The 23336-nt window shown below is 36.7% G+C and overlaps 1 protein-coding gene across 13 annotated transcripts in view; it reads right to left on the reverse strand.

Moving 5' to 3' along the window:
• The window catches only part of UNC5D (unc-5 netrin receptor D), a 599258-nt gene that overhangs the window by 305912 nt on the left and 270010 nt on the right, over positions 1 to 23336 (reverse strand). For 11 of the 13 annotated variants that reach the window (XR_012064390.1, XR_012064389.1, XR_012064388.1 and 8 more), the window contains exon 1: positions 2233 to 2425. The exons of 1 other annotated variant lie outside the window; for it this stretch is intronic. Coding sequence is in view for 7 of the 12 variants with exons in the window: in XM_072950288.1 (XP_072806389.1) it covers positions 2233 to 2305 (73 nt within the window). In the remaining 5 variants the exon portion in view is untranslated. Of the gene's footprint in view, positions 1 to 374; positions 447 to 2232; positions 2426 to 23336 lie in introns of those variants that run through there. One more of the 13 variants, XM_072950291.1, reaches the window with a different exon arrangement.

A 23336-nucleotide genomic window follows, 5' to 3' on the forward strand; every position in this document is an offset into this window, starting at 1 on the left:
CTAGAGAATTCAAAGAAAGCTACTACTATGTCTCTTTTTAGCTAACTTTGGGTGGGGGAGTATCTTGTGCATTAAGTGCCTAAAAATGTTGGTTAAGGACGAAAATCAGAATTCTCTTTTCTACATACACACACTCTCACACACATACACTGAAACTCTAAGCAATTAAATTAATAAACTTGTATGGTGCACCGGTGACTCAGAGCATCAGGTCACACACTGATTCATTAAATATCTATTTAGTGGTCGCTGTGTGCCAGGCACCGAAAACTGCACTTTGAGTTGGGCAGGCACTGCCTTGGCAATAAACAGCCTACCACGCAGGGAGAAGTAACTTGTGTAACTCTTCAATTAAACACACGAGTTAAACTCACACTTGCTGCCTGGGAGTGGGGAGTAAGAGAAGAAGGCTTCACAGGCGGTGGCAGGGGCTTGACAAAGAAAATTCCGGGACCAGTTTGCCTCCAGGCAGGAACTGGCTTTCCCTTATTCAAAGCAAGTTCGGAATTTCTTCCCTCAACATCACAGTGGGCAGAACAGCGTGCGTCTGGGGAGAGAACTCCACTACCAGAAAGACCAGAGGCACAGAGCCCTCAGTGGTGGAACCGGAGACGTCCAGCCAACAAGTGCAGACTGAACAGTGACCTATATTCAGTAACAAGTGGAAATCGCAGCAGCGCGCAGATCCTTTGGGACACCCAGACAAGAACAGGGAAGGGCCCCCGTTACAAAGTAGCACCCTGTTTAAGAGTGTGATGAGGTTCAAACTTCAGAACGTTTCTTTCGCAGTCAGAAACTTTGCTCAACCCCCTGTGCGACCTTGGCACATCCTCTTAATATCTCTGTACCCTCCTTTTCTTCATTTATAAAATTGAGGCAATAATAATGCCTACTACTTTGGACCATGGCAAAGACTCAATGTCTTAATGTAGCTAAAGAGCATAAAATCACGCCTAGTACCTAGAAAGTGTTTTGTGAGGATTTGCCAATAAGTGAACCATTCACTTAGTCACCGAGGTTATTACATATTATGACTAAGTCTCACTGAGGAAAAGCAGAGTGCTTTCGGAAACCACTGGTTGCTCTTTATTTGTTTATAAGTCTATTTTATAAGCAGTATGTAGTTCTCCTTAGAGAATGTAGACAATAATAATTACCTGTGATATGAGGTATCATAAGAATTATTACTTTATCATTAGACATATTCAAGGGCATTTTTTTGCCTTCCTAAATTCTAAGCTAAAGAATCAATTGAGATATTATTTTAGATATTGATCTTACATATCTATAAGAGTAGGCCCAGAGTAAAACTTAGATAAGAATATAGCTGGCCATCTAAAGGAAGGATTTTTTTCTTTATTGGTAGAGGGTAGGACTAAGCTACTCCGGACAAGGCACGAGACATGTAAAAATAATGGTCACCAGGAGAGAGTGCTCTAGAGCACAAGCTCCCAGGTCTCCAGTCTTCCATCAAAGAAAAAAGGCTTCCTTTGCTTCTGAAGGAGGCTAGGGGTGGGGGGAAGGGGAACGACAAAACAAAAACAAAACCTAACGGTCACTGGAAGTGCCAAGGATGAAATTTTGCTAAGCCACTAGAATATGTATTAGTGTGCCTCTCATCAGTCCAAATTTATTCAGCATTTATGGACAAGACTTCTTACCAAGTGCTAAACAGGTTACTTTTGCATGTTCTGCCCTCAAGGAGCTTAAAATTTAACTGCAGAATCATGTCTACTATAATACAAACTTAACAAAAATGTGTCACGAACTAGTTCCAGGAAAATACAGAGTAATATCAGACTGGAGTATTTCATAAGAAAGGAATTGGTATGAATCAAAATGGTCTGAAGAGGCTTTGTGGAGAAGAGAGAAATGATTCCAGGACCAAAGCGATGCTTGTGCATTTATCTCCACACCACCAAGCAACTCTCCAAAACCAGCGGAGTGTCCTACAACTCAATCCAATTCTGACACTATCTACCCCGACACAGCATCAGATCCCACAGGTTGTGGGCTCAGTCTCACAAGACAGCCACCACTTCAGGTGGCAATTACAAACCGAGGTTCTTACCTGTGATTCGGACTAAATGGCTATAAATCCGAGGTCCCCACAATCCCCTCCTTGAGTTCAACTAGTTTTCTAGAGTGGCTCACCGAACTCAGGAAACTAGTTTCCTTCCTAGATTACTGATGCATTTACAAAGGATATTTAAGGAAATGAATCAACGTTACCAGATGAAGACACACATAGTGGATGGTCCTCAACAAAGGATCTTCTGTCTTCATGAAGTCTGGGACCTGCCATGATGGCACATGAAAGTGTTCTGGTTCACCAACATGGAAGCTCCCAGAACCCAATCCTTTTGGGGTTTTAGGAAGGCTTCAAGACTCAGGAATGATTGATGAAAACACTGGCCATTGGTGACTGAACTCACTCATCAGCCCCTTTCGCCTAGGGTGGGGAGTTAGAGTGGGACTGAAAATTCTAACCCTCCAATCAGGTGATTGGTCCCCCTGGCAACCAGCCCCGATCCTTAGGTGCTTTCCAAAAGTCGCCTCATTAACATAACAAAAGACGTCTTCATTGTTCTCAACACCCAGGAAATTCCAAGGGTTTTAGAAGCTCTGAGCCAGGGCCAAGTGAAGTCTATCTAGTAAAGTAATTATGGCTGGAGGAAAAAAACATTATTAAGAAACAGTAAGGCATTGTTTTCCAGCCTTCCAAACATCATCATAACCACCATCATCATCAATATTTAAAGCAGATGGACTAAGCCTTCATTTCAATCTTTTCCTCAACATAGTCTTAAAACTGTCCCTAATAAATAGTCTTAAAAATATGATAATTAATGGACTGGGGCCTCCCAACTCTTCTGGCCCCAAAGCAGACAGAACAATAATTACATGGAACAAAAATCAGCCTGAAATCTTCAGGGGCAGGCATAGGGTAAGGGTGGGGGCAGTCTGAACGGAATTTCTCTTTAGCAACGACCTTTTCTCTCTCCCTCCCCTTCCCTCCTCTCCCCTCCCCTCCTGTCCTTTCTTCTTCTTCCTCCTCTTGTCTCTCTCTCTTTCTTTCTGTGCCAGCCAGTTTATTTAAAAAAAAAAAAAGGTTAATTTCAAATTGATGACAAACTGTGTTGCTGCTGTGGGTAGAAAGTTCTGCAACAAGCAAAAGAGGAGGGTGGTAGGAGGGGGGATTCTGGAGAACACTAGAAAAGAGTTTCAAACATGAGAAGACTTTTAAAGGAAAAAGTTCAGAAACTTTCAGATAGAAGAGTATTATTTCCTGGTAGAATACTGTTGAGTTTCCATATCTTCTGACGTTCTCCTGTGACTGGTTTCAGGCTGTAATTACAGCAGCAGAGAAAATACTTGGAGCTAGATTTTCTGAAAATCTCAAGACTAGATGGAGGGGAGAGAGTGAACAATAAATAATAAATCCTCTAGGGTAGTTTTTTTTCTCCATGCTAGGTCAGTGCTCTTATGGTGTCCACAAGTTAGGTCACCCAAACCATGGATGGTGTTAATAGCAACTGCCCATTCACTGGGAATTATTGCCTAAGAAACATTTTTTTTTAAGCACTTTAAATGTCATTTAAGCCTCACAATATCTCCAGAAAAGATATTAATATTTTCTCCATTTTACAGATGAGTTAACAAGCTTCGAAAGGCGCGAAGAAATGACTTGAAGATCAAAAAGGAATATTTGTTAATAGAAGGATTTGAACAAAGTCCGAAAGCCTAGACTCTCACAACTGTGCTCCCCTAGACCGACACCTGTACGCAGCTGCTAAGAGTTCTGTAATCTGAACTTCATGGTTGGACTCGAAGCTGTCTACCAAACACCTAGTGATTTGTCCTTGGGCAACTCACTTAACCCCTCTGAATGCCACATTCTTTGTATATAAAATAAAAGTTCATCAATTCAACACGCATTTAGCAGGCATTTAGTAGGTTCTGTGATGAGCATTTACTAGATACTTAATATCTACGAAACACTGAAGTCCTCCACGTCTTTGTTATGTGACCTTAGGCAATTTTCTCCACCTCTGTGCTACTGTGAAAAATAGGAGTATTTACTTCATAGAGTTTTTTAATATAAATGCAGTGAGCTCTTGCATAGAGAGCACTTAGAATTATGGGGCTGGCACAAAGTAATCACACTATAATGTTCATTCCTAGCTCTGAGGATAATGGTAATGACGAAGGTGGTGGAGGCGACGGTGATGACAGTCACTGTGCTAAGTGTTACCGATACAGGCCTCTGTGTCTCTGTGTAAGGATGAGACTCGAGCTTGTGAAAGCATAAACAGTAGAACAGTACACAGTGACTAATTCCTGTTTACCCCCAAGGTAAAGTTCATAGGTAACTACAATTCTGTCAGGGAAGACGGGATCTAGCCAGATTAGACCAGCCATTCACGGTCCTGGGCAAGAAGGCCTTAGGCATCAAGAACCAGTGGAGCTTCCTCTGTAAGTAGATGGTTTTCAGTCACCAACTAAAATCCCAGACTTTACAAAGCTAGGGAATGAGGTAAGAAATAGCAATCTTCACTTAAAAAGTTAAGACATTCCTAAAATTCAGAGAGGTCTAATGAGACTCATTCATTTCTTCCTGATCTCCACAAATATTTACTGAGCCAACCCAGTTATTCTGCCAGGGACTTTTAGAGGATTAAAAACAACAACAAAACAAAAGAAGAATTAGTGAATTAATGACTATTTTTTGGTTTGATTTTACTTTTTAATAATTTGACCTTCTATATCTAATATCAAAATAAAACAAATTCTAGATAAACAAAATTCTACTGTATAGCACAGGGAACTATATTCAACATTCTGTAATAACGTATAATGAAAAAGACTATGAAAAGGAATATATGTGTGTATATAGATGACTGAAACATTATGCTGTATACCAGAAATTGACTCCACATTGCGAATTGATTGTACTCTAATGAAAAAAAAAAAAAAAAAGAAACCAAAGAGAACAAATTCTATGGGGGCTAAAGAACTAAATGTAAACATCAAATTCATCAAGTAGCTCCTACAAAACATAAGTGAATGCTTATCTGACTTTGAGCTGTAGACTCCTTCTAGGGTAAAGACAATTTAACACGGTATGTGAGATACATGCGAACAAAAAAAATTCTAAAAAATGTAATAACTAAAAAAAAAAACATACAATTAAAATTTCTGCATATTGAAAACACAGGGAGTCATTTAAAATAGTATTTTAGAGTGGGAGGGTTCAGCTCAGTGGTAGAGTGTGTGCTTAGCATGCACAAGATCCTGGGTTCAACCCCCAGTCCCTCCATTAAGTAAATACATACATACATACATACATACATACACACATACATAAATGTAATTACCTCCCCACCCCCCAAATTGTCAACCAATGACTGGAAAAAATGTTCATGGTATATACTACGTGAATACAAATTATAAAGTTGTAATCACAATAATTATTACTACTTAGATTTCAATGTTTTTACACTTTTATGTATTTTTCAAATTTTCTAAATTAACACTTGACTACTTGTTCAATGATAGAGAAGCGTTAAGACCTTTCTGTTGTTGTTAAAAAGGAAAGTAAAAATAATTGAGGAATATGATATCACTTACATGTGGAATCTAATAAAAAGGACACAAATGAAATATTTATTATTTGTGACTTCAATGATTGATTTCTTGAATACATGTAAGCACATCTGACTGTCCTTCATGATTGGATTACTGCATTCTCTTGATTCTTATTTTGTGGTTGGCTTTATTCCTCTGACAACTGTGTAAGTTTAAAAAACTAAAGCTGTAAACTGTTCTTAGAAACAATGAACAGTACATATATGTAAATTTTAAAAAATTATTATGCTCTACACTGGAATTTGACACAACATTGTAAAATGATTATAAATCAATAAAAATGTTTAAAAAATAAACAATAAAAGATAGGCTTAAAAAATTTAAAAAATAAAATAAAATAAAAAATGTTTAAAAAATAAAAAATTTTAAAAATTTAAAAATAAAAGACTATTAAAAAATAATAATAATAACAATTGAGGGACTCAGAGCCATCAGTCTGTGAAAGACTCTCAGAGAGAGAAGGCAAATTTTATTGGGAGAGTGTGCCACCAGACCCCCACTAAACAGTTTCTGATTTAACATGTTCTCAAGTGACACTGATGTTCTTGAACTCGGGTACCAAACCTTAAAATCCTTGGTAACAGATAAGATCATGGACTTCTGAGCCAGACTGTTTAGGGTTAAATCCCAACTTGGACACTTTCTCAGTGTGTACATCCCTTAATCTCTGAACTTCAGTTTCTTTATCTGTAAAAGGAAAGCACTGAGGGTACAGAATAGCGCCTACCCCTTAGAATTATTATAAGGTTTATAACACTGATAAGATGTATAGCATTCATTTATAAGTTAAAGGAATAAACACATATAAGGAAATCAGAATAGCATTTATTATGCAGTAGATGTTAGCTACATTACTCGAGTAGGAATGCCAAGCTGGCACTCTTCCTACTTCACTCATGATGTCAGTTAACAGTTTTGAAATGTCTACTCCATTGTGGAACGTACTCCTGTTTGTTAACTCCTTTTTACCCCCCAAATTCTTTTGTAATTACTTGCCATAGAGTCATTCAGGATCTTCAAAAGAATTTCGTTCACTGAAGCGCAGGGAGTGAATGGGGTTTGAGGAAAGGCCAGCTGAGTACTGGGCCTATGAAGTACTGGACTGGGGCACGGGGATAGAAAGCTGGGAAGCTGCGCCCTGAAGTCAATGGAAGCAATGGATAAGGACTGATGTCCGGTGGTCAGGTGAGATTTCATTTAAAGGATACAATGTGACCCCTGGATGAAAACATCACTCATAGCTGGGCTGGCTTCATAATTTCTCATGCAGACCGGGACACTTAAAAAGTGAGCAGATGGAGGTAACATTAATTGTTACAGTGCACCAAAAGGCATAAATGAGACTTCTAGCCATAGTACCCCCCCCTTTTCAACATAAACATTACTAAATAAAAAATCCTTATCCTTTTCCCATGGTCAAAAAGGATAATTTTTGTGAGGTTTATATTACTGTGGGGACTTGGGATTCTGACACAGTCTCAGGAGAAGGAATGCTGTAGTTGAAAGTGGTGAGGTTCAGAGCAGACCATCCTACAATATGCCACTTGAATTAAAGTTACCTAAGAAACAGCTGGTGGAAGAAGGACCCTCCTTTGTCCCCCTGAAAGCAGGAAATAAGTCTCCCATGTGAAAGGTGTCCTTCCTGTACCAGAAGGTAGAAAGGTATCCTTATCACCAGAAATAAGGAACTCAAGACTGAGAAGATGTATAAACAAATCTTGTTACTTCTTTATTAATTTACTACCCTAAACCTATACTTTTTTATCTTGTCAATTCTCCAGAAATTTGCTATTTATTTGTCTAAAACAGGTATAAAAGCTGCCTGCTTTGGTCACTTCTTTGAGTCTCATGTTTCTATGAGCTCCCATACAAATGAATTCAATTTGTTTTTTTCCTGTTAATCTGTCTTATGTCAATCTCATCACTGGACCAGCCAAAGAACCTACAAGAGGCAAAAGGGAAAGTCCTCCCCTACAAAAGAAGAGAAACGTAAGAGTCAAAGAAGCCTAGGTTCAGGGAGAACCAGGTCAGAAATTTTATTTCATATCCACATATTTTACAATTTCTGTTGCCATTGATCTCCCTAAGGCTATGATTGTTTAATGCAAGAGTTTCTCCTCCTCTTGTTTGACTTCAGAAGATGAATGAATTTGGAAGAACATTCATTCTTGTGTTACTTGAAAGGGGTAAAGAAAATCAATCAGGACCTTCCACAAAGACAAGGGGGAAATCCATTACAACAGACTGATTCCTTTCCAGGAGGTAAGCACTCTTTAAATGATTTGGATAATCTCAGATTGAGTGTGCTTCCAAACTGAAATTAGCCAAGTCCCCCAAAGGGTTTATCACTTGGATCAGTAGGAAGAGCTAGCAGAGCATGCCGAGAGTATGGAACAAAGCATAAAAGCCAGCACGGTGACACACCCGTATTGAAGTAGGGCCGAAAGGAGAATGGGGAAGTTGGTATTTCTCCCAGGGATGCTTGCAAACTAGGTCACTTTCTGTCAAGAGGAAGAACCATTCAGAGATGTGTTAAGAAAAGTTCCCCTCAAAGCCTCCTGCACTGTTGGTAGGAATGTAGTTTGGTGCAGCCATTATGGAAAGCAGTAGGGAGATTCCTCAAAAAACCAAAAATAGACTTACCATATGATCCAGCAACCCCACTCCTGGGCATATATCAGGAGGGAACTCTAATTCAAAAAGATACATGCACCCCAATGTTCATAGCAGCAGTGTTTACAATAGCCAAGACATGGAAGCAACCTAAGTGTCTATTGATGGATGACTGGATAAAGAAGCTCTGGTATATATATACAATGGAATACTACTCAGCCACTGAAAAGAATAAAATAATGCCATTTGGAGCAACATGGGTGGACCTGGAGATCATCATACTAAGTGAAGTAAGCCAGAAAGAGAAAGAAAAATACCATATGGTATCACTTATATATGGAATCTGAAAAAAAAAATGAGACAAATGAACTTATTTACAAAACAGAAATAGACTCACAGACATAGAAAACAAACTTATGGTTACCAGAGGGGGAAGGAGTTGGGAAAGAATAAACTGGGAGTTCAAAGATTTGCAAATACTAACTACTATATATAAAATAGATAACCAACCAGTTTCTACTGTATAGCACAGGGAACTATATTTAGTATCTTGTAATAACCTATAATGAAAAAGAATATGAAAAGGAATATATAGATATATATGTATAACTGAATCTCAATTCTGTACACCAGAAAACTGACACAACATTGTAAACCAAATACACTTCAATTAAAAAATGGAAAATAAATAGCAAGGATAAGTTCCCCTCAAATGCCTGTGAACACTGGATAACAGATAATAACAAATCTAATTATTTTATTAGGCTGTACCAAATAATTTCATTTTTCAGCAAAATAGATGTGTTTAAAGAATGAGTGAGAAAAATATATTCAACAATAAGTATCATCAAGTTCCTTATTAGGAGCAGTGAAGAAAGTGATCCTTTCTTGTATGTCTATTCTAAGAGGATCTATAAATAGCATACAATTCCAGCTTTCCTCCCTAAGATAAAAGATGATCAGCTACTTCTAATGTATCACCTTCAGATACATTTACATGTAGACTTTTATATGCAAATTGAATTCTATATTACATTCCAGGTGTTAACTTTATGGCAACAATCAAATCTCGAGGGAATAACTTCAGAACGCACATATTCATAAGAAAAAAAATAAAACATTTTAACTAAAATTTGTTTTTGACCAAAATTTGTTATGAAAGATAATTATTTCTAGTGTGAAGCTGTTACCACCAGCAGGCAAAGATCTGGAGCAGAAGTAACAGTACTTTGTTTCTTGAGTAGAACTAGATATTTACCACATTCTCATCAGAATCTAACACCTATGTTTTGAGAATCACCAAAGAACTAAACCCACCAATATCCTTTATACCAAGCTGCCTCACAATGGATTTAGAACATGCCTCTTTGCTTCAGTGTTTGGCTGTCAGCTTTTATGCTCCCATCTCATCTGACTTTTTCCCATATATTCCAGCTTCTATGGCTTGCTTCCCCCTCACCGGCAGTAATGTAGTGATCTGTTGAGATGATAACTCCTGCTGAATGATCCCGGGCCCTTCCCCTATATCGTGTACCTCATTGCCATCCCCAGCAAACTGACTCATGGAAGTCTCAGCGTGCCCCAAGAAAGCAGATGCAGTGGGGACACATTTTACAATAGTTCTTAGAATTTTCTTCTTGGTAACAGGCAGTAAGTCATTCGTAGTCAAATAAACAGGGATTTGGGTTTTTAGCACTCAGGATGTATACTACAGTATAAAGAATATGCATGGTTACAAAGTACAAAGCCATGAGGTCATTTCTCTCCTTTCCCAATTACTAGTTATAAATCCAGAGGGAAATTGCTTAGCCTCTCTGAGCCTAAGACTCCCCATTATAAAATTGCATTATGATGTCTGTGATACACTTTAAAATGCTAAAGCATAGTAGTAGGGGAGTGTGTGCGGGACAGAATTTTAATTTACACTCAAAGGTAGTTACTTGCCTGCACTGGGTTGACTCTCATATAATCTAAAGGTTACAGCAGCTACTACAAACACTTTAACTATCTTTAGTGTGATCAGCAAAATATGTTTTTATTAAATAGTATAGAATATTTTTGAAATGGGCATTCACTGGCAAATTTCGTGGTCAGGCTAGAAATGTTTTATATATATTCTTGTATGAGCAAGTTGTACAAAGACTTCTTTGAAACGGGACCTGAACTTTGGTTTTTAAAAAGTTTTAAATCTAGTCAATATTTCATAAGATGCACTAACCAAGACCGATGATAAAATTAAAGAACTCTTGCCTCTAGAATAACTGTCGTGTTTATTACGATCAATTTCTCATGCAAGCTGTGCGTGGACTGCATGAAACAGCAGAGCATTGGATGTTATTGTTTACCTAGCATGATTATAACTAATTTCATACTTTCCTTCTAATAAATATTTGCATTTATAGCAAGATTTGGTCCCAAATATAATTTTGTATATGGCAGTAAGGTTATGAAGGTAGGTATACACAACCCTCACCCACCTACAATGACTGCAGGCTCCTGATACTTGGGGGAAAAGAAAAGAGCAATTACTACCCTTTTAAAGGGCTGTTCATGAGGTTTCATTTGCTAAGATTTTTTACCTGGAACTTTTTGCCAACTAGGAGTCTATTTAAGGAAGTGTTTTAAAGCTTAATAAAGCCTGCATAGCTTGAACAACAACAAAAAAGCAAAATAATAATAGCCAGCATCAGAAGACTCTAATGATTCTAATCTAATCAGTATTTAAAAATCAGATGCATTTCTATACACTAAAAATAAACTATTTGAAAAATAAAGAAAACAATTCCATTTCAAGTACAACTGAAAAGAACACAATACTAAGAAATAAATTTAGCCAAGAAAGTTTAAGATCTATACACTGAAATCTACAAAACACTGATGAAAGAAATTGAAGACAAAAATAAATGGAAAGATGGTCTGTGCTTGTGGATCGGAAGAGTTAGTATTGTTAAAATGTCCATACTGCCCAAATGTTCCACAGATTCAATGCAATTTCTATCAAAATTTCAATGGCATTTTTCACAGAAAGAGAAGAAGACAATTCTAAAGTTCCTATGGAACTACAAAAGATCCCAAATAACCAACAAACTCTTGAGTAAGAATAAAATAGCTGGAGGCATCATATTTCCTGATTCCAAATTATATTACAAAGTTATAGTGATCCAAACATTATGGTACTGGAATAAAAATAGACCCAACAACCAATGGAACACAATAGAGAGCCCAGAGATAAACCCATGCTTCTACAATCAATTAAATTTCACCAAAGCCACCAAAATATACAATGGGGAAAGGGCAGTCTCTTCAATAAATATTACAGGGAAAAGCATGTATCTGCATGCAAAATATCACATACCATACAAAAAAATCAACTCAAAGTGGGTTAAAGGATCAAGTGTAACATTTGAAAAGGTAAAAACCCCTAAAGAAAACATAAGGAGAAAGCTCCTTGACATTGATCTTGGCAATAACTTTTTGGATACATCACCAAAAGTACAGGCAACAAAAGCAAAAATTAAACTGTGGAACCACATTAAATTAAAAAGCAATTCCATAGCAAAGGAAATAATCAACAAAATTAAAAGTCAACCTATGTAATGGGAGAAAATATATGCAAACCATGTATCCAGTAAGTTGTTTACCATCCAAAATATATAAGGATTTCAGACAACTCAATTGCAAAGAAAAAGAAATTAACAAATGGACAGAGGATCTGAGTAGACATTTCTCTGAAGAAGATATATAAATGGCCAAAGGTATATGAATACTCAATATCACTAATCATCAGGGAAATATAAACCCAAACCACAGAGAGATATCACCTCATGCCTCTTAGGATGTCTACTTTTTATTGTGTATATATCTATATATTTATTGAAGTGTAGTCAGTTTACAATGTTGTGTCAATTTCTGGTGTACAGCATAATGTTTCAGTCATACATGAACATACATATATTCATTTTCATGTTCCTTTTCACCGTAAGTTACTACAGGATATTGAATATGGTTCCCTGTGCTATACAGTATGAACTTGTTGTTTATCTATTTTATATATATTAGTATCTGCAAACCTCAAACTCCCAATTTAAGGATGGCCATTTTTAAAAGATAAAAACATAACAGGTGTGGGCAAGATGTGGAGAAAAGTACACTATTGATGGGAATGTAAATTGGTACACCTGCTATGGAAATTAGTGTGGTGGCTTCTCCAAAAATTAAAACTAGTATCCAGCAATCTCACTTTGGAGTATTTATCCAAAGGAATTGAAATCAGGATCTCAAAGAGATATCTGCATTCCCATGTTCTTTGCTATGTTATTCACAATAGCCAAGATATGTAGTCTGCCTGTCTGTTCATCAAAAGATGAATGGATAAAGAAAATATGGTGCACGCATACTATACCATCCAGCCTCAAAAAAGAAGGAACTCCTGCCCTTTGCTACAACATGGGATACACCTGGAGGACATTATGTTATGTGAAATGAGCCAGACATAGAAAGACAGATACTGAATGGCCTCACTTACATGTGGAATCTAAAATAGTTAAATGCATAGAAGCAGAGTTCTAACCAATTGCTGAGGGGGCGGGTGAAATGGGGAGACGATGGTTAAAGAGTACAAATTTACAAGATCAATGAATTAGGGATATCTGCTCCACAGCATAGTGTCCATAGCTAACAATACTGTACCGTATACTTAAAATTTGCCAGGTGGGTAATCTTACGTTGAGATCCACACACAAACTCACTCACATACACACACAAAATAATAACAAAAAAGGGATGCAAGGAAATATTTACTAGTAACAGGCATGTCTATGGCCTTGATGTCAGTGATGGATTCACAGGCATACGCTTATCCCCAAACACATCAAGTTGTACGTATCAAATATGTGCAGCTTTTTACATGTCAATCATACCATAATAAAGTGATGAATAAAACAAAGATCTTCTTGTACAAGAAGACCAAATGTTCATGGCAGAGTGGAAGTTAGTTCTACCCATAGGAAATTGCATGCCCTGAAGACTCACCATCTTCCACCAGCCAGCATTTTAGAAAACATCTAAACAGCAGACCCTTGTTAAACATTAGTTAGCAGAGCAGATAAAATCTGGTCCTTGGCCTCACTTGAGAATATTTATAGTCTAGCCATGGAGATAAGATCACTGTGTATGAATCGCTGAACAATATATTAGAAAACACATGGACCGGGAACAATATTAGGAGGACAAAAATAGCCCTCATTAATCAAAGAATATATACAGATTAATTTGTGACAAATGTTTTATGTGGCAGAGCTGTTTAGGGAAGATAAAAACTGGCAGCAGCAACTAACATGTGCATAGCATTTCCATGTGCATGAATATTCCTTGTCTTTAAGCAGGGCAAGTGCAGCCAAGGAGGACTGTGTGGAGGAGGTGAGATTCAAAAGTCTTTTAAATGCAGCGTGGTTCATATTTAACAAAGGGCTTGAACACATCAGGAAGGCACCAAGAGAAGTAGACACTAGATTATTTGTCTGCCTGGACACACGCTCAAAAATCAAAAAAAAAAAAAAAAAACCAGCAGAGAACACAAAAATCTTTTTTTTGTCCTTGATTTTTTATATATTTTTTTTTATTGAAGTACAGTCAGTTTACAATGTGGTGTCAGTTTCTGGTGTACAGCATAATGCTTCAGTCATACATGAACATACATACATTTGTTTTCATATTCTTTTTTACCATGTTATTACAAGATATTGAATATAGTTCCCCCAAATCTTTAAATTCCTCTTTTATGATTATTATTTTTTCCATAAAGCAGTCTTCATAAACAGCTGCCAAAAGTGAATGTATTTTTTGAGAGACACGGGCTGACTGAGTTTGGAAGAATATACTGGCTAACAGTGATTTGTGTTCCTGTGATGTGCTCTGAGGATGCACTGGGGACTTTAAAATGAGGCCATCAGCACACATTCAGAGGGCTTTTAGGATCTCAGATAAGTCCAGATGGCAATGCTTATTAGACTTTTACCTACGAAGAAACATTTCTCCAAAACAAAAGGATGGAGTTCTTTAGAGACCCCTGGGTCCCATTGCTACTGCTTAGCAATACAGGTCACCAGAGTGACAGAGTTGAACTTGGGGACAAGTGTGGTAAGAAAACAGAATTAGTGAGCAGGCTGGGGGAAAACGGATACTGAATCTGAAAATACATGCTATGAGACCATTACATCCCTATAGCGTACAACGGGATACATCTTCCAAATGAAAATAGTTTCCCTGTCTCCTTTTGTTTCTCTTTAAAAGGCGAGTTATGCGAGCCTGAGAGGTTTTTGACACTTTGACTTAGTGAGGAATTCAGTACAGTTATAGGTTTTTGTTTGTTTGTTTTCGGCATAGCAAAGACATTTTCCATAGCTAGTAAATGGCAACCTTCCTGGGAATGACAGACACCAAAGATCTACCCGTGTCCAACCACTCCCAGGGCAGGTAGCGTTAAATAAAGCAACTTGCAAAGTTGCTTTTCCATGGCCCCAAGAGACTTCTGCTAAAACAAGCATAATTATGTCACAGACACAGCGTTCTAAACCAGGCATTGTTTCTTAAACTTACCCAAGTAGGGAAACACTTGGAATGTGTCGATTTGAGAAGGAAAGCATGAAATATTGATACTGCTCATTCATTTGTTTTGTCATTTATTGCCGCCCACTGGCAGACAGGCAGCAGTAAACAATCAAAGGGTGGAAACATTGATCTCAGAGAAACTGCCAACTGAGAATATCCCAACCAAATTAAGTTTCCTGCAAATTAAGAAAAGGCTACTCTCGGGTTAGTTCCTGAATAGAGGTACACAGATGAACTGGCCTGCAGATGCAGCCCTGGTGCTGGGGCACAGTGATAATCACTATTTATTGAGAGACCACTGGACAGCAGGCACTATTTTAAGTGCTTTTCAAACCTTTAAGGCGATCTGTGAGGTTGGTATTATTATCTACATTATGAGTTCTAAAAAGACGGCTCAGATGGTTTAAATAACATGCCCGTGATCACTCAGCTTGGCAAAATCGGTATCTGAACCCGAGCTGTCTAATTTATCAGTTCAGATTTCCAGCCTCTGCCTCTTTTACCCTAAAGAGAGCCCCCATCATCCCCAAATACAAGCTTAGCCCTGCCATCTCTATAGCCAGACATGACCGCAGAATTTCCTGACATTTGATGACAACTTTCATGGCCTAATTCTGGTAAGTAGGCTTCTGATAAATGTTCCCTACTCTTGGATAAACTGCTATCCCAAATTCTCCATCTCTAGTTTTCTACCTTGTATGTTCTTGGTCATTCATTTCACTGGAGTTTTAACTTGAACTTCAATCTTGTAATTTAAATCTTGCTACTTGCTGAAGATGTTTGCCAAGGCAAATAATGCAAAAGCCAGGATCAAAACGAACCTCCCACTAAAAGTAGTGGTTTGTTGGTCTTACATTAAATAGTCTCACCAAAAAAAAAGAAAAAAAAAACTATATATACGTATACAGGAGAGAGCGAGAGGGAGAGAGATCATTAATAGCGTGTGTGAGTGTAAAAGGATTTATAGTTTCCTATATACAAGGTGACCGTACATCTTTGCCTAGGACAGACCTGATTTCACGTTGATTGTCCTGGCATGATTATTTACAGTGCCCCCATTTAACTGTCAAAGCAGGCTCAGTTTGAACGATACATTTTAAGGTTATCCTAATTAGGTGCACTGTTGAGGCATTGTGAAGGCACTCTACAAACAAATTTCATTTAACCTTCTTTTAATTTTTGCATGAGTTTGAAAATGTAGCTAACCTGATTCCAGCAGGAATTTTGGTATATCATTAAAAATACATGATTCCTAATGAATGCTATATGAGCCACTTCTAAGTTAAATGTGTACAGCTACAGCATTAGACTTATGCAAGGAGGAAGAGAAGGGGAAATTAAAGAGGAGGAAGAAACATGATAATTTTATTTCTGGGAAACAATTTCTTATCAAAAAAATTGTGTAAAAATGCTAAAAGCAATTGTTCTACTTTTCATTTCAGAAGTCAAAAAGAGATGATTTCTGTTATATAGCTATTACTTAAAATTAAAATAATTTTAAAACCACTCCATTTACTTTTCAACATCCCCCCGCCTCTGCCCAAAATAAAAATATTTTATTTTGAAGCAATTCTAAGGGAACAGTTGATGGCTTTTGAAACAGAAATTGAACCACTGATTCTTATTAGTAGAACTTGCTATATTTTCACTAAATTGTTATTCATCTCATTTCTATATTTCAGTATTATGAGTCAGCTAATACACAAAAAACCATATGAAAATTTTTAGATTTAATTTACTGTCAACTCTACCCTCAAATTTTGTATCATTCATCAGGCTTTTTCCATAAAGGTTAAACTTCTTATGTCCCAAGTCAAGTAACAGATTTTAGTGTTTTATCCCAAGACTTATTCTAACTCTTTAATGAGGAAAAATGCTGCTTAAAAAGTAAATTATCTTCTAAATAAAGTAAGAATAATAGAATTTACTGCAAGCATATATCGCAAAACAGACTAGGAGTCAGAAAAAGATAACCTCACAAATATAATTTAATTGGTAAAGATTCACTGATATAAATTAGCTATCAGATTACCAGTGAAAATGGTCCTCTTCATTAACATGAAGCCAAGAATTATTTTACATTACAATATTTACAGTTCTAGGGTTTTCTTATGGCTTCTAAGAACTGATGGTTTGTAAACCAGTTACAATTTAGTCCATATCCTCTGCTAATAAAATATGCAATTATTTTTAATACTAGTCTTATACAACAGAACTGAGCAAAATTTTATGATTATTTTTTGTTGGGAGGGATTCATAAAAATTACACATTTAAACTTGTATAAACTACTGTTTCTTTCTTTAGGAGTTAAGTACTGAGTTTTTCTTCTTTATATCATTCCCATCATAAACCAAGAAAGAAATTTTAGAAAATCCATGTAGAAAATATTATATATAATGTAAGACTCAATATTATATCCTTAAGAAACGGACTAAGGACATACACATTTTGAGATGAAAGAGGAGATTCCAAGGTACTTGTGAATATTATGGGCCTGGTGGAACCATCTCATCTTAAGCCCTAACCACTACATTAGATTATCCATCCCACAATTTGATTTTGCTATTTTTAGACAAATTTGTCATACCAATGGAAATTTATCATCCAAGTCTTCATATGAAAAAGATCGTCAATGAAGATAAATTTTAGCTTTCTGACACAGCCTTGGAAATCAAGTAAGTATTCAATTAAACTATATAAGAATTTATGTCCTTAATACATGCCAACACCATTAATTGTCAAGGATATAATGATGCATAAGTCATGGACCCCAAACTCTAGAAATCTCACAAATAATCTGTGAATATCCTTTCTGTCTCTTTGTGTATTTGTTTGTTTGACTGCAAACTCACTATTTACCTGTGCAACCAACTGAAACATTCTTTATTAGAGTCTCAAGAAATTAATTGTTCCTGGCACTAGACAAAGTTGCCTTGGCTTTGAAAGTGATTGCAGATCAAAAATACTCAAGCAAGACAGCCAACTATTTGGCAAATTGAATTGTGGAACTGGAAACCTTTACTCTCATGTAAATATGAAATATACACAAAATGTTTCAATGCAAGTGAGATAAGAGATGGTTTGTTATTTTACTGACAAGTGACCCATTTCCCCACGTCTTTCCACCACCAAACACTTTCCCACCACCAATCAGATAACATTAATTTCATAGAATTATGCACTAACCCCAGGATGCTCTAACCCAAGTGACTCTATTTAGAATTAAAATATTCAGCATCCCAAAAAGGGACAAAGCTTTTTCAGTACGTTGGACAGCGCCACACCGCACAGCCCACTCCTGGGCATATACAGAGGAAGCTCTAATTTGAAAAAATACATGCACCCCAATGTTCACAGCAGCACTACTTACAATAGCCAATATATGGAAACAACCTAAACGTCCATCGATGGATGACTGGATAAAGAAGATGTGTGTATATACATATATGCACCTATACATATATATACACACAATGAAATACCCCTTGGCCATAAAAAAGAATAAAATAATGCCTTTTGCAGCAACATGGATGGACCCGGAGATCGTCACACTAAGTGAAATTATTATTTCACTTACTTAGCCAGAAGAAGAAAGAAAATACCATGTGATATCACTTATATGTAAAATCTAAAAAAAGACACAAATGAACTTACTTACAAAACAGAAACAGACTCACAGACATAGAAAACAAAACTTACGGTTACCAGGGGTGGAAAGGGAGTTGGAAGGGATAAACTGGGAGTTTGAGATTTGCAGATACTGTGTACTGTATATAAAATAGATACATAGCAAGTTTCTACTGTATAGCACAGGGAAGTATATTCAGTATCTTGTAGTAACCTATAATGAGAAAGAATATGAAAAGGAATATATCTATGTATATGTATGACTGAAATATTATACTGTACACCAGAAACTGACACAATATTGTAAATTGACTCTATTCCAATTAAAAAAACAGAGAACAAAAGTTAGAAATCTTCCAGCTGTTTCCTATTTTTCTTATTTATAGAACTTACAGGGATAATATAAATTATCCTACATATTATATAGAATTATAGTCATACTAATATATTACCTTTTCAAAACTGGGAGAATTAACTATTTGGGGGAGGGATAATAATAATAATAGAGGTCTTTCTATGTGTCTGATCCTATTTTAAACATTTTTCATGGCTAAACTTGTTTAATTCTCAACAATGCTACAATATAGGTTAGAACTACTTTTCCTATTTTATAGACAATGACACTGAAATTAAATAACTTGCTAAGGTCACACACCTGGAACATTACAGATCCAGGATTCCAAGCTGATATCCTGACTCCAGAGCCCATCCTCTTAATCATTCCTCTGTGACACAGTAAGAACACAGTTTAAGTTACAATCAATATGGTTTTAAATATTATGTCATAAAGTTCCTTTTAATACCCTCTGTATTTAAAGTTGATCATAACTTACACAGAAAATTATTTACTTCTATTTAACAAGGGGCTCATGCCATTTTATTTCAAGAATAATTAATTACGACTCTTACTGAGATAAAGTACAATTTATGAATTATTTTTAAATTAAATATTACAATGTATTAGTTTGGAAACCAAACACATAAAAATGTGGACTGAAACTTCACTATTACTACAGTCTCAAAAATACTACAGAACTGCTTTCAAAATCTAATGTTTAGTATTCTTCAGTATTCTTGTACTTTTGGATAAAAAAATCCTTTGTCATAAATGTATAATATTTATGTGTTATTTCTAAATGATGACAATAATATAGAAGTTTTAGGGTGTTATTTTCAAGCTCTTCTTCACAAACTATCCATTATATTTATAGAAGTCTTTATACCTCAAAATGAAAAGTCAAACTGAAAATAATTTTTACTATATTTTTCTACCATTATTTCCCAACAGCAAAAATCTAGGTCTTGACCTTTTAAAAGGTAGTTTTAGGGCAAAGCCAAAAAAAAATTAGACTCTATAATGACAAAAAAAATAAAAAGAAGAGCCCCCAGCTGGGGGCTGGGGCAGAAATAGACCAAAAGGAGACCCAAAAAACTTTTGCAGGTGATAGAAATGTTCTGTACTTGGTTGTGGTGGTATCAAAATCCATCGAGGAGTACTCTTTAAATGGATAGTTTATTACACATAAATTATACTGTGATAACATTGATAACATGGGGGAAAGTTTTTACTTTGTAACTTGTAGAAGGAGCTTATGAAACTCATTTCCCCAAGGAATATTTTCAACTTGAAAGGTTAAATGATTAAAATAACAATGTCACAAGAAAATAAATTCAGGAAGAATTTGAATTCAATACACTAGAAATACTGCAACATATGTATATAAAACTTTGAGAATGACATTGTAAATAACAATTGAGGTTGAATAAATTCACCTTGGTCATCGCTACAGAGATAGAACACTAAGTCAGTGATACTCTGACTATCTACTAAAATATTTACAATAGAAAGAACAGGTTACATGGAGAAAAATCTAATTAACTGCTTGATTTATAACCTCGGTTTACTGCCATCTCTATCAAAAAATCTATAGTTAAAAATCTCTGGCACAACACCTTTTGACCTCTTCCAATGCCACCAACTCCCACCACAACTCAGTTCTGCACCATCAAAGAAGAAAGGAATAAGAAAGGGGGAAATGTAGCTTTTGAAAAACACAGTCCACATTCATGCTGACAATCAACTATGATGTGTGTTTTATACAACGTAAATGAAGCATAAAATAGCCAACAGATTTCACTTTCATTGCTACCATATTTTCCATTTTTCTAACAAACTAAGGTAAAGAGATGGATTTACTGCAGCCTAGCCACGTCTCTCATTCTCTCAATGACTGATCAATTACCATATTAGATTCCTTTGTAAATTACTTACTTTTCCAGTGATTATCTACTGTTTATCTGAAGGCACTAAAGTCTTAAACAAAAAGTTAAAATGTTTAGGAGAGTAGCCACTCTTCCCTCTGTGAGGCTTGGTTTCTTTTCTCTTTTTTAAACATTTTTTTATTGAGTTATGTGATTTTACAGTGTTGTGTCAAATTCCAGTGTAGAGCACAATTTTTCAGTTATACATAAATATACCTGTATTCATTGTCACATTTTTTCCTCTGTGAGCTACCACAAGATCTTGTCTGTATTTCCCTGTGCTATACAGTATAATCTTGTTTATCTATTCTACACTTTGAAATCTCAGTCTGTCCCTTCCCACCCCCAAACCCTTGGCAACCACAAGTTTGTACTGTATGTCTATGAGTCTGTTTCTGTTTTGTATTTATGTACTTTTTTTTTTTTTAGATTCCACATATGAGCAATCTCATATGGGATTTTTCTTTCTCTTTCTGGCTTACTTCACTTAAAATGACATTCTCCAGGAACATGCATGTTTCTGCAAATGGCATTATGTTGTCATTTTTATGACTGAATAGTATTCCATTGTATAAATATACTACATCTTCTTTATCCAGTCATCTGTTGATGGACATTTAGGCTGTTTCCATGTCTTCACTGTTGTAAGTAGTGCTGCTACGAACATTGGGGTGCAGGTGTCTTTTTGAAGTAGGGTTCCTTCTGGATATATGCCCAGGAGCAGGATTCCTGGGTCATATGGTAACTCTATTCCTAGTCTTTTGAGGAATCACCATACTGTTTTCCACAGTGGCTGCACCAGACTGCATTCCCACCAGCAGTGCAGGAGGGCTCCCTTTTCTCCACAGCCAGTGAGGCTTAGTTTGTAGCGCTGTTCTTACTGTTTTTCACTAGAGAGCTATCTCTTCCTCACTACTGCAGATTTTTGTTGTGTTTTTACTTTGCCCAAATTAAGCTATGTTCGAAAACTCTGATAGATGAGTCCTTGATGAGTAAGAGTTCGACAGTAACTTGTTAATTGACCTCAGGTAACCAATGAGATGCATGAATACCCAGCAAGAATTTACAGTGTGTGTGTGAGAGTGTGTGTGAGTGTGTGTGTGAGTTTCTGGACACCAGCATGGTTTCCTTATATCGCACAATAGAACATGTGTCCAAAAGGGGGTGCAAGTGTGCCAGAAAGAAGCATCATTCATTTTTCTGCAAGAAGTGGGACTAAAAATATGATGTGACAGGCCCTTGAGTGCCTCAGACTTATGTCAGTCTGAGAAACCCTAAGAGCAAGCATCTCAGCATCTCATGCCTTGGGATTCTGGACTATCCATCCTCAGTTCACCTGAGAATCACTCCATTTATCTATATCAAATAAATATTGGGCTTCCAGAAATGACCTAGTTTGAAAAAAATTTTGCTGTTCAAAGTGTTTGTAAACTACAATTGTACAATACACTCACCAGACCCATGGCATCCATGAGTTTTAGACTCATAGGCTCTAAGTTGCCCTGACACAGAGTGCCTTGCAATTTTTATCAGCAGGAAAGAGCAGATATATTCCCCAAAGCTTGGGACTTATGAATGAGCATTCCAGAGAAAACCTTTGTTTGATTTAATTTGACTTCCTACTAGAGATTATCGGTGAGGGCAAAACCGTCAAAGAGAATCAAGAAGAAGTTAATCCAGCTTGGTCAGAAAGGGCAAGGACTATGAGAGTTTCTTAGGATTACAGTGCAGGAAGATCCTAACTGAAATAATCTGTGATGAACACTTTCTCCCTACTTTACTCACATTCCATCACCGTTACATCTAACATCCCTACACAGTCTTCACAGAGCAGCACAAATCCCTTTGCCTCTCAGGGCTGATGGTAGACAGAGATAGCCAGCTCTGTTTGCCATCCATCCTGCTGAAACAGTTGAGAGGTTCTTTGATGATAAAAGCATTTCAGCGAGGAGAATTGAATAGAGCAGTAGTCTGAAAAATCCCTGGACTTCTCATTCTGTCTCCTGACCGTATGAATGCTGCCTGAGGGAGCCACAGGTGGGTTTTTGGAGATCGGTGTTCACCCATGGACGTACATGTGTCTATGTGTATATGTGAACATTCACCATAAGAGAAAGGACTTAGGTAAGCAGGAGTGAAACCTGGCACTGAATCCCAAGCACTCCAGCAGCTCTTTGTAGGTGATTTCATCTAGCAGACTTGACAGAACAATTCAAAAAAGAAAAACCGAAAACCAAAAAGACAAACCTTGAATGCTACATACTGTCTCCAGTGAGAGCTGGATAACCTCCAATTCTATGAAAAGCTGTGTTGTTAGTGCAAGAGGAATAATTCAAGGAAGCTGTATTTCACCTTTAGTGGAGCCACGTGATGGCAAAGAATCAACTTGTTCATCATCTTCCATCACTGAGAAATTTAGGAAATAGTAGCAGAACAGGAGTCCATAAATGTGCTTAAATAACACCTTGGAGTTTTCTTGCTGTGCTTTTAATTTGGTAAATAAATGCCTTCCACTGGGCGCGCACCCTGGAGTCCAGGCAATGATGTGGATTAAGTATTCTGTTAGCTCTGCACA

Source organism: Vicugna pacos, chromosome 26 (assembly GCF_048564905.1).
Source record: "Vicugna pacos chromosome 26, VicPac4, whole genome shotgun sequence".
NCBI classification, from domain to species: domain Eukaryota; kingdom Metazoa; phylum Chordata; class Mammalia; order Artiodactyla; family Camelidae; genus Vicugna; species Vicugna pacos.